The sequence below is a fragment of the Giraffa tippelskirchi genome, chromosome 2, assembly GCF_054371585.1.
Source record: "Giraffa tippelskirchi isolate mGirTip1 chromosome 2, T2T-mGirTip1v1.2.pri, whole genome shotgun sequence".
Classification (NCBI taxonomy): Eukaryota; Metazoa; Chordata; class Mammalia; order Artiodactyla; family Giraffidae; genus Giraffa; species Giraffa tippelskirchi.
Window position 1 is genome coordinate 35,605,289 of NC_137276.1, and position 12,200 is coordinate 35,617,488.

Genomic DNA, 12,200 nt, shown 5'->3' on the forward strand with positions numbered 1-12,200 from the left:
TCTAGCTACAAAAGACTGTATGAAGATTCTGTAAGCATTCTATCATCACAGTGCTTTTTAGAAAACTGTTTTAATTTTTATTTATGGCTGTGCTGGGTTTTTGTTGCTGCACATGGGCTTTCTCTAGTTGCTGTGAGTAAGGGCTACTCTTCGTTGCTGTGCACAGGCTTCTCATTGCAGTGGCTTTTCTTGTTGTAAAGCACAGGCTCTACGCGCACGGGCTTCAGTGGTTATAGCACTTGGGCTCAGAAGTTGCAACTCATGGGCTCTAGAGTGCACAGGCTTCAGTTGCTCCATGGAATGTGGAATCTTCCTGGACCAGGGATCAAACTCATGTCCCATGCATTACCAGCTGGATTCTTATCCACTGTACCACCAGGGAAATCCCAGCACAGTGCTTTTCCCTATGCCATTCCCTCTGTTCAGAATGCCCTTCCTTGCATTTGATGAAATCATACTCATCCTTTAAGACTCTCAAATTTCACTTCTATGATAGTCAATCTTTTCAATCCCATGGCATGTATAATTAATTGCTCCCTCTCTTCAAGTAATATTTCCTTCTATAAAGAATTTATGTCCTACTATAGCTATTTACATGTCTGTTTTCTCCCCATCCAGTATGTGAGATTGAAGAAGGAAATGGCAACCCACTCCAGTACTCTTGCCTGGAAAATCCCATGGACAAAGGAGCCTGGTAGGCTACAGTCCGTGGGGTCTCGAAGAGCCGGACACGACCGAGCGACTTTACTTTCACTTTTCACTTTCACTCATTGGAGGAGGAAATGGCAACCCACTCCAGTGTTCTTGCCTGGAGAATCCCAGGGACAGCGGAGTCTGGTGGGCTGCTGTCTATGGGGTTGCATAGAGTCGGACACGACTGAAGCAACTTAGCAGCAGCAGCAGTATGTGAGATCTTTGAAACCTGATTCATCTTTTTTATTTCCCAGTAACAACAGGTAATAGGTTCCCATTAAACATCTGAATAAATGAATCTTTCCTACAAACCGGTTGACTCTACAAGGAAAAAATTCAGTTACAGACTCAAATTTGGCTCAAGCCAGTTTAAAAACTCATAAGTCTGTGTGTCACAAGAAATATCAGGGAAAAGGGCACAAACATATTTGAAAAAAATAAGTGAGCACATGGATGAATTAGTACCAATTCTTTCACCATTAGAAAAATGAAACAAAAACTAAAAGCATAATAGCTGAATGACATGAGAAACTGAATTACTTCTAGCTTTCTATCTCCTCAAATTCAGCTGGTTGTGCTATTTGTTTCTACCTGCAGAGCGACATTTTAAGGCCTAGGAAATATATGCATAATGCTTTTACAAAGTAATAAGGATGGAAAAATAATCAAACTAAATAAAAGGAACATTTAATTCAAAATAAAGGCCATTCCTGATGCTTAGATTTGACGTTCACCTCTTATCGCTTAAATTCTTTCACTGAATTTCTTGAGATGCCCAGGATCTTTGGTGGTTTATGATACCGAGGTCCTGATCTCTGCTATCTGACTTTCTTGGACTCTGGATTTCTTACTAGCATAAAACAGACTAGTAGGATTTTAGTTAATCCCACAAACCAGTCACAGACTTTTTAGTAATAGTTTCTGAACCTTTTGAAGGGAAAGTACTTACTATCAATTAATACGGATTTACGAAGAATCAGAGCACTAACATTTTCTTCTTTGAAAAACTAATTAGAACTAGTAGACAAGGAAAACTCAATGCCTATTATTATTCCTATATACCAGCAAGGCATCCAGCAAAGTTGCTCATAACTTTGATTTATGACTTAGATTCAAAACTATGAGTTAAATTCAACAAGGGAATTAGCAACTGGCTAAAGAAATCTAAAGACACCCACAAGATTCTGAATAATGGATCTAAGTCAATAGGAACAGATAGATCCATGTAATGTGGTTCTCAAACTTTACTGTGCATCAATATCACTTGAAAGACTTATTAAAAAAGAAATTGCTATGTCCTGTGCCAAGAATTGCTGGCATATTGAGTGCAGCACTTTCACAGCATCATCTTTTAGGATTTGAAATAGCTCAGCTGGAATTCCATCACCTCCACTAGCTTTGTTCATAGTGATGCTTCCTAAGGCCCACTTGACTTCACATTCCAGGATGTCTGGCTCTAGGTGAGTGATCACACCACCATGATCATCTGGGTCATGAAGATCTTTTTTGTACAGTTCTTCTGTGTATTCTTGCCACCTCTTCTTAATATCTTTGGCTTCTGTTAGATTCATACCATTTCTGTCCTTTATTGAGCCCATCTTTGCATGAAATGTTCCCTAATTTTCTTGAAGAGATCTCTAGTCTTTCCCATTCTATTGTTTTCCTCTATTTCTTTGTACTGATCACTGAGGAAGGCTTTCTTATCTCTCCTTGCTATTCTTTGGAACTCTGCATTCAAATGGGTATATCTTTCCTCTTCTCCTTTGCTTTTAGCTTCTCTCCTTTTCACAGCTATTTGTAAGGCCTCCTCAGCCATTTTGCTTTTTTGCATTTCTTTTTCTTGGGGATGGTCTTGATCCCTGTCTCCTGTACAATGTCACGAACCTGCGTCCATAGTTCATCAGGCACTCTGTCTATCAGATCTAGTCCCTTTAATCTATTTCTCACTTCCACTGTGTAGTCATAAGGGATTTGATTTAGGTCATACCTGTATGGTCTAGTGGTTTTCTCCACTTTCTTCAATTTCAGTCTGAATTTGGCAATAAGGAGTTCATGATCTGAGCCACAGTCAGCTCCCGGTCTTGTTTTGGCTGACTGTATAGAGCTTCTCCATCTTCGGCTGCAAAGAATATAATCAATCTGATTTCGGTGTTGACCATCTGGTGATGTCCATGTGTAGAGTCTTCTCTTGTGTTGTTGGAAGAGGGTGTTTTCTATGACCAGTGCATTCTCTTGCCAAAACTCTATTAGCTTTGCCCTGCTTCATTCTGTATTCCAAGGCCAAATTTGCCTGTTACTCCAGGTGTTTCTTGACTTCCTACTTTTGCATTCCAGTCCCCTATAATGAAAAGGACATCTTTTTTGGGTGTTAGTTCTAAAAGGTTTCGTAGGTCTTCATAGAACTGTTCAACCTCAGCTTCCTCAGCGTTACTGGTCAGGGCAACAGACTTGGATTACTGTGACACTGAATGGTTTGCCTTGGAAACGAACAGAGATCGTTCTGTCGTTTTTGAGATTGCATCCAAGTACTGCATTTTGGACTCTTGTTGACTATGATGGCTACTCCATTTCTTCTAAGGAATTTTTGCCCACAGTAGTCAATATAATGGTCATCCGAGTTAAATTCACCCATTCCAGTCCATTTTAGTTCACTGATTCCTAAAATGTTGACGTTCGCTCTTGTCATCTCCTGTTTGACCACTTCCAATTTGCCTTGATTCATGGACCTAACATTGCAGGTTCCTATGCAATATTGCTCTTTAAAGCATCGGACCTTGCTTCCATCACCAGTCACATCCACAACTGGGTGTTGTTTTTGCTTTGGCTCCATCTCTTCATTCTTTCTGGAGTTATTTGTCCACTGAAGGCCAGTAGCATATTGGGCACATATCGACCAGGGTAGTTCATCTTTCAGTGTCCTATCCTTTTGCCTTTTCATACTGTTCATGGGGTTCTCAAGGCAAGAATACTGAAGTGGTTTGCCATTCCCTTCTCCAGGGGATCACATTTTGTTAGAACTCTCCACCATGACCCATCTGTCTTGGTTAGCCCTACACTGGTGGAATTCCAGTTGAGCTATTTCAAATCCTAAAAGATGATGCTGTGAAAGTGCTGCACTCAATATGGCAGAAAGTGAAGAGGAACTAAAGAGCCTCTTGATGAAAGTAAAAGAGGAAAGTGAAAAAGTTGGCTTAAAGCTCAACATTCAGAAAACTAAGATCATGGCATCCGGTCTCATCACTTCATGGCAAATAGATGGGGAAACAATGGAAACAGTGGCTGACTTTATTTTTGGGGGCTCAAAAATCACTGCAGATGGTGACTGCAGCCATGAAATTAAAAGACGCTTACTCCTTGGAAGGAAAGTTATGACCAACCTAGACAGCACATTAAAAAGCAGAGATGTTACTTTGCCGACAAAGGTCCGTCTAGTCAAGGCTATGGTTTTTCCATTACTCAAGTATGGATGTAAGAGTTGGACTATAAAGAAAGCTGAGTGCCAAAGGATTGATGCTTTTGAACTGTGGTATTGGAGAAAACTCTTGAGAGTTCCTTGAACTGCAAGGAGATCAACCAGTCCATCCTAAAGGAGATCAGTCCTGAGTTTTCATTGGAAAGACTGATGTTGATGCTGAAACTCCAATACTCTTGCCACCTGATGTGACGAGCTGACTCATTTGAAAAGACCCTGATGCTGGGAAAAGTTGAAGGCAGGAGGAGAAGGGGACGACAGAGGATGAGATGGTTGGAGGGCATCACCGACTCAATGGACATGAGTTTGGGTAAACTCCGAGAGTTGGTATGGACAGGGAGGCCTGGTGTGCTCAGTCCATGGGGTTGCAAAGAGTCGGACACGACTGAGCGACTGAACTGAACTGAACAGCTAAGTCATGTGCCCTGATTAGAGAGTCCAGCTGGAAAAGGGGTAAACTTTTTCTCATTCATTGAAAGGGGACAATACTGGAAGACTTTTTCCTTTCAGTGAGAATACATTTTCTAATTTGCACAAAGGCACAATATGGACTAGTGATGACTCTAGCCCTAAGGTAGAACTAGGTTTCATTAGGAGAAGTTTAGAGAAAATGATATTTCAGCTCAATGTAAGAAAATGATACAGTAATATAGTAAATGGAAACTCATTTTTTGAAGAGTAGTTATCTCCCAAATTAAATGTTCAAGGAATAGCTGGACAACTACTTGACAGGGTTATTTTCATTTATTTATTAATTTATTTTTTAATAAATTTATTTATTTTAGTTGGGGGCTAATTATTTTACAATATTGTAGTGGTTTTGCCATACATTGACATGAATCAGCCATGGGTTTACATGTGTTCCCCATCCTGAACCCCCCTCCCATCTCCCTCCCCATCCCATCCCTCTGGGTCATCCCATTGCCCCATCCCTGAGCATTTGTCTCATGCATCGAACCTGGAATGGTGTTTTGTTTCACATATGATAATATACATGTTTCAATGCTATTCTCTCAGAACGTCTCACCCTCACCTTCTCCCTCAGAGTCCATAAGACTGTTCTATGCATCTGTGTCTCTTATTCTGTCTCGCATATAGGGTTATCATTACCATCTTTCAAATTCCATATATATGCATTAGTATACTGTATTGGTGTTTTTCTTTCTGGCTTACTTCACTCTGTATAATGGGCTCCAGTTTCATCCATCTCAATAGAACTGATTCAAATGTATTCTTTTTAATGGCTGAGTAATATTCCATTGTGTATATGTACCACAGCTTCCTTATCCATTCGTCTGCTGATGAACATCTAGGTTGCTTCCATGTCCTGGCTATTGTGTCTCATTTATTTATTTTTAAAAATATTTATTTGGCTGCGCATGGTCTTTAGTTGTGACATACGGGATCTAGTTCCTGACCAGGGATCAAAACCAGTCCCTCAGCACTGGGAGCATGGAGTCTTAGCTCCTGGACCACGAGGGAAGTCCGACAGCATTATTTCACAGTGTTTCAAAGTAGGGGAGTATGTGAATGTGTATTACCAGGAAGACGGTGAAACTCAATCATCATTTGCTTCTAGGATTCTACATTTGAAGTATCTGCCCATTTTCTCCATATCCCAGTTGATTCCTAAGGCATTCAGATTCCTTCTCTTCACAAATTTACCATATATTCTAGCCTTCCTCTTACCTTACCAAATTCCTTTTCCTGTTTTCATTTCCTTTCCTTCCTCTGCCCTGACATGTATAAAGCATATACATGGCATCAATACTAAAAATAAACTTTGCATTTTTAAAAATTGCTTTCTTCCAGATTAACAACAAACAAAAACACTATTTAAAATAAGCATGAAGGGAATTCCCTGGCAGTCCAGAGGTTAGGACTCTAAGCTTCTACTACAAACCAAGGGGGCTTGGTTCAATCCCTGGTCAGGCCACCAAGATCCTGCAAGCTGTGTGGCATAGCCAAATAAATAAATTAATAATGGGATGAAAACTAAAATTCTCCAAATGTATTATTGGAGAAAGCTAAGTTCCATGTTTAAGTGATTTACATATCAGTCACGAGAAGTCATGAGTTCTTTTTGTACCAGAAGGAGTGTTGTAATTCTCTGGTGGTCCAGTGGTTAGGACTCTGAGCTTCTAATGCCAGGGGCCCAGGTCTGATCCTTGGTTGAGGAACTAAGATCCCATAAGCCTCATGAGGTGGCCAAAGGTGGGGGGGGGGGAATGGAATGTCAATTTTTATTTGTTCAGTGATTACTGAACTCCTGATACTGTATTAAGTAATGATCTAGTCTCATTACTTCATGCATATAATGGGGAAACAATGGAAACAGTGAAAGACTTTATTTTCTTAGGCTCCAAAATCAATGCAGATGGTGACTGCAGCCATGAAATTAAAGACACTTGCTCCTTGGAAGAAAAACTATGACAAACCTAGACAGCACAGTAAAAAGCAGAGACATCACTTTACCAACAAAGGTCCATATAGTCAAAGCTACGATTTTTCCAGTAGTCATGTATGGATGTGAGAGTCGGACCATAAAGACAGCTAAGCATCGAAGAACTGATGCTTTTGAACTGTGGTGTTGGAGAAGATTCTTGCGAGTTGCTTGGACAGCAAGGAGATCAAACCAGTCAATCCTAAAGGAAATCAACCCTAAATAATCACTGGAAGGACTGATGCTGAAGCTGAAGCTCCAATACTTTGGCCACCTGATGCAAAGAGCCAACTCACTGGAAAAGACCCTGATGCTGGGAAAGATAGAAGGCAGGAGAAGAGGACGACAGAGGATGAGATGGCTGAATGGCATCACTGACTCAATGGACATGAGTTTGAGCAAGCTCCAGGTGATGGTGAAAGACAGGGAAGCCTGACACGCTGCAGTCCATGGAGTTGCGACGAGTTGCACACAACAAATGAGGGACAACAACAAATACTTGGTAAGTATTAAGGAGCAGAGCCAACCACAGGCATAACCTTATAGGAAGCTGAGTTATCCTCTGTGATTTGTCTTTAAGTCCTGGTTTCTCCCTTTCCGTATCTATAGTACCAGAACCTTGGCCCTCATCAGGCTAGGGTTTATCCCTTTTGCACCTGATCCTGGACATCTTTAACTGAGTTTATACCTTACAGTTATGTATAATTTCTTCTGAGAGATTAGTCTTTTAAGAAAACATCATTGTTTTAAAAGAAGCCTTCAGTAACTCCACACAAATAAGTAACTAATGGGAGAGAGTGTCCTGTGATGGGACAAAGAGGCAAAGCTGTGTGTTTATGTGCTTTTTCTAAGTAGAATTAGGCTTGCTCTTCAAGGAGAGGTAAGAGAACAGAGAAAAAATCTAGGTACCTGAAGCTGCCTAATCAAACAGTAACTTCCATTTTTGAACAAATATCTAATTGAGAAGACACAACCAAATGCCAATAAAGGGTTCAACGACCCAATTATCAATATTCTGAAATGCCTCAAGCAATACTTATATAAAAAGTTTACATGAGTATTATACTGAAATGATCTCGTAACACAGCTTTTTTTTTCTTTTGGCATGCAGCATGGCTTGTGGGACCTTAGGTCCCAACCAGGGATTGAACCAGAGCCCTCCATAGTGAAAACGTAGAGTCCCAACCACTGAACCACCTGGGAATTCCCCTATAAGATAGCTTTTAAAGACTTTTAAGAAATCAGTTTCAAACTATCTGTAGAGTGAATTAACAATTGCTTTGAGTTAGAAACTTTTTAAATTGTATTTATTTATGCATTTATTTTTGGCTGGGTCTTGCTGTACTTGGGCTTTCTCTAGTTGCAGTGAGCAGGGGCTACTCTCTAGTTGTGGTGCTCCAGCTTCTCATTGAGGTGGCTTCTTTTGTTGCAGAGCACTGGCTCTAGAGCATGTAGGCTACAGTAGCTTTGGCACACAGGCATAGTTGCTCCATAGCATGTAGGATCTTCCTAGATCAGGGATCAAACCTGTGTCCCCTGCACTGGCAAGCAGATTCTTAACCACTGGACCACCAAGGAATTTCCTGAAACAATTTTTTTTTTAAATATATCTATTTATTTGGCTGTGCCAGCTCTTAGTTGCTGTATGTAGGATCTTTAGTTGTGGTATGTGGGATCTAGTTCCCCGATCAGGGATCAAACCTGTGACCCCTGTATTGGGAGTGCAGAATCTTGGCCAGTGGACCACCAGGGAAGTCCCCAGAAACATTTTTTAAAGTGCTTTTTGGTAAATATTTTAGTAAATATAAGAAATATCATCTTGTAAATGATAGTTTTATTTTGAGAAAGAAATATAATAAAGGCTTTCTAATTTGAGAAAATTAGAAATGCTTTCTAGGAAAAGAAAATGGATTCTTCTCTTCCCTAGGGAAAAACTATCTTTCTTTTGCTTTGTAGATTAGTATTTCTCTTTTGTTGAAGGAAATCGATGAGTCTTTAAAAACTCTGTATTTTTTTGTGTAATAAATGATTGATAAATGTAATGAATATTGAGCCTATGTACTTATTCTTTTTAAAGTTAATTATGTTTTTCCTAGCAGAATGCCTTGTATAGAAGCAGACAAATATTCACTACCCATTGAAAAAAACTGTCACTCCCACTTCAGCTGCAAGCCACTGACATTTAATTTTCTAATATCTTTCATACAGAATATATTATTGCAAAATCTGCCCCAAACAAGTGTTTTATAATCCTTCTTGTGCCCCACTGTTTTTCAATTTATGAACAGTGGTGCCTGCCTAAACTGTCAACCAGGGATTTTCATCATTTAATCAATATACCATGCATTTGAAAGGAGTGCTTAAAAATTATTCCATAAACTCATGTCTTGTATAAGGATAATAAAACCTACAGCTAGAAGCATTTATAGCAAGGCTAATAACTAAACAGCACAATCAATTTTGAAGGTGACTGGCTAATGTCAACATTAGATTATGGAATCTGCTAACCCTGTCACCTAAAGAAAATAAAGTGGAAAATAAGGGCAAAGGTAAAGACTTGAGAAATTCTTTGGGAGAGAGAATCAAAATGTCAGACTATAAAGAAACTGCACTTGGAATGCAGAGTCCTAAGAGTATTCTTTAGCAAGTATCTCAAAGTTTATGTATGGAAAATAAGATGACAAACAATAATTTCATTCATTTACTACAAACCTCAGGTGAGTCCTGGCAAGAAGACACGAATGACCAGAAAGAATAAAGAAAAATAAAAAGAATTATAAATAAATTACCTTTTTAATTATCCATTCGGATTGTCACTTTAGGGCCACTCTAGAGGCCCTAAATGTGAAACTGAAATATTCTTCTCTTCTTGGAAGGAAGTTGCTTCTAAGGCTGCCGAAAGTTTAGCTGGATCAGGCCTCCTCTCTCTTTAATGAACTATGCTACTCTATACCATTTTCCCATATAATTTAAATATAGATTCCTAGAACTGCATCCGATTTAACCAATAAGGTACTTACATTCACACTGTATGACATCTAGGTTAAACTGCTGAATGGCTCCCATGCTTATCTGTTTTAACTCACTGTCCAGTAGCATCTGCATTAAGGATGTTGACAGATGCTGGCAGGCTGACATGCAAGCAGTCTGGGCAACTTTCCCCTGTTTAAAACAAATATCCAAACCAAAAAATAAACAAACATAGAAACGTATCATATAAAAAAATATCACAAAAATTTTTCATGGCATTTTTCTTTTTAGTGGTGGCCTTTCTCTTTCTGTATTCTGAGTGGCTGTCTTTTAGCATAGGAACTGAAAGTAACATTCTGTTGACTTGTCATTCTCATGATATAAACATCATTAAAGCTATAATTGTATGTAGAAAAATTAAAGTTTGTGTTTCAAATCTATTGATTATTATTTCATATCTCTTTAAATATCTCAAGTATTTTTAAAAATGCACATTAAAATATGCCATTTGTGACATAAAATAACTGTCATGTTGATGGAACATTTATTCATATAATGCTCTTTAAACTTTCATTTATGTAATTAACCAAGCCAAGAATTAAGTTAATAGTGTAATTTATTATAATTTAATTATACCTAATATACTTTAAAACATATACTTCCATATGTATGTAATAAGTAAAATGTCTTTATAAAATATACTTTTGAGTCATTAAGTTCTTACTTCTAATAGGAAGCTTAGTTTGGAGCATAGCTTCAATTAGGAGGGAAAAAAGAAGCTTGTATACCGATATGATTTCACAATCATCTACAGATCTTTTCATTTAGTTTTAAAAATTAAGTTTTAAAATCATCTGATAATTTAAAAATATAAAGTGAGCTACAAATACTTGTGGTTGTCTTTTAGTATATCATTATATTTTCTACTATAATAAGCTCCTAAATCTCCACATGAATTTTGACAGCCTTGATTCAGGCTATATTTCCTTTAAAATGATGAAAACAATTTTAAATGTTTAGCTTCTAGATTATATAGCTGAATCACAATATAATATTGCCTTTAGTATAAATTGTTCTTTCAAGCAGGCTTTTTATTTTAACTACAGTTGAAAAGAAAATATTACAAAAACTTTCTGGTAAAGCTTTCCAGTGTAGTACCACTACTAGTATGGCTATCTCCAACCCACAATTATGTGATTTGGTGATGGACTGACACCCATATGATTCAAAGATCTATGACTAAGGTTAGAAATAAGAACTTTTGGAAGATGTGCCATGTTTTGCCTTATTAGCATTAACAAATATTTACCCAGTGATATGTGACCATTATGCTTTTCTTACTTATCACAAAGGCCGATAAAGCTACAAAATCATGAAAATCTTCCAAACATAAAAGCTATAATATATTGATGCAAAAATGTTTACATAGGATTGATCTGTTAGAAAACAAGGAACATAAATATATTTTTAAGATGTTTGCTTGAACAATTGTTCATTCAATTACACATTTAAAATCAGACTAGAAACAAGCAACTTTTATGAATCCTTATGAATCTCTGGTAAGTCTTTAGCATTTAGACACTATGCACAGTAAAAAAAACTGTGCATCTGAAATGGAATGCCAATATCTAAATCAGAAACTTTAGAGATAAAAGCTGATGCAAACAATATATTTGACAAATACTGATGAACTGCCAAAAAGGAATGTAACAAACAATGCAAAACCCAGCATGCTTCAAGATCCCCAAACCAAGAAGAATTAGTCTAGGAGACATGCAGCTCCATTTCCCAAGCAGAATAATATCAATATGAATGAGAAGCAGGAGGGGGACAGACAGAAAAAGAAGAAATCAATGGCATGTAATTTAATTACAATGTAATAGGCTTGAAAAAACTTAATGGAAATGTCATTTTGACCTAATGGAACAACTAGCACATTTTAGTTTTAATGTACTTCTCCATCAAATCAGCTCCATGTCCTACTTATGTTGCCATTATAACGTACTAACTGCAAAAGCAGATTAATAAACTGCCAAAACCAGTTACTACTACATTCATTTCATAAACAAATACACTGTGTGAAATTTTAACATGGGTTCAGATGCTACAAATGACTATGCAGCAATAGTACTGGAGCCAAAATAATGGTACTAGTACAAAAATACAGGCTATTTCATAAACTTGGTGGATATGGGTAATGAAAACATACAAGAGTGCATGCGCGTGCATACACACACACACTCACACGTGTTTCTGTTTAAGTAACACATGCAATTTCCTTTGATTATGCATATTAAATACAGGCTTATTGTTCTCAAAGATAGAAGTTTAAAATGTTTATAAAATATTGAAATGAAAAATTCCTTTTTATAGCTCAAAATTGATATCAAAGGTTCAAATCCTTTAAACATTTAAAGTTATATTCTATAAGATCAATTTTTTAATGTGTATTTTTTGACTATAAAATGTGAGCAAATATTCTTAAATTTTATCTATTACTTATTTTGAGACAGAAAATTTTAATGTTCCAGAAACTTGCACATCCCCAAAACATTTCTGATGCCTGTAGCCCTTGGTACACCTTTGTATAACCAAAACACTCCTTTCCAAACACTATTTTGC

General features: G+C 37.5%; 1 protein-coding gene across 22 annotated transcripts in view; it reads right to left on the minus strand.

Moving 5' to 3' along the window:
• Positions 1-12,200, minus strand: part of EXOC6 (exocyst complex component 6) — a 313,607-nt gene that overhangs the window by 44,610 nt on the left and 256,797 nt on the right. For all 22 annotated transcript variants that reach the window (XM_081554128.1, XM_081554103.1, XM_081554153.1 and 19 more), the window contains one exon: positions 9,629-9,770. In XM_081554128.1, the coding sequence (XP_081410254.1) occupies positions 9,629-9,770 (142 nt within the window). The remainder of the gene's footprint in view (positions 1-9,628; positions 9,771-12,200) is intronic.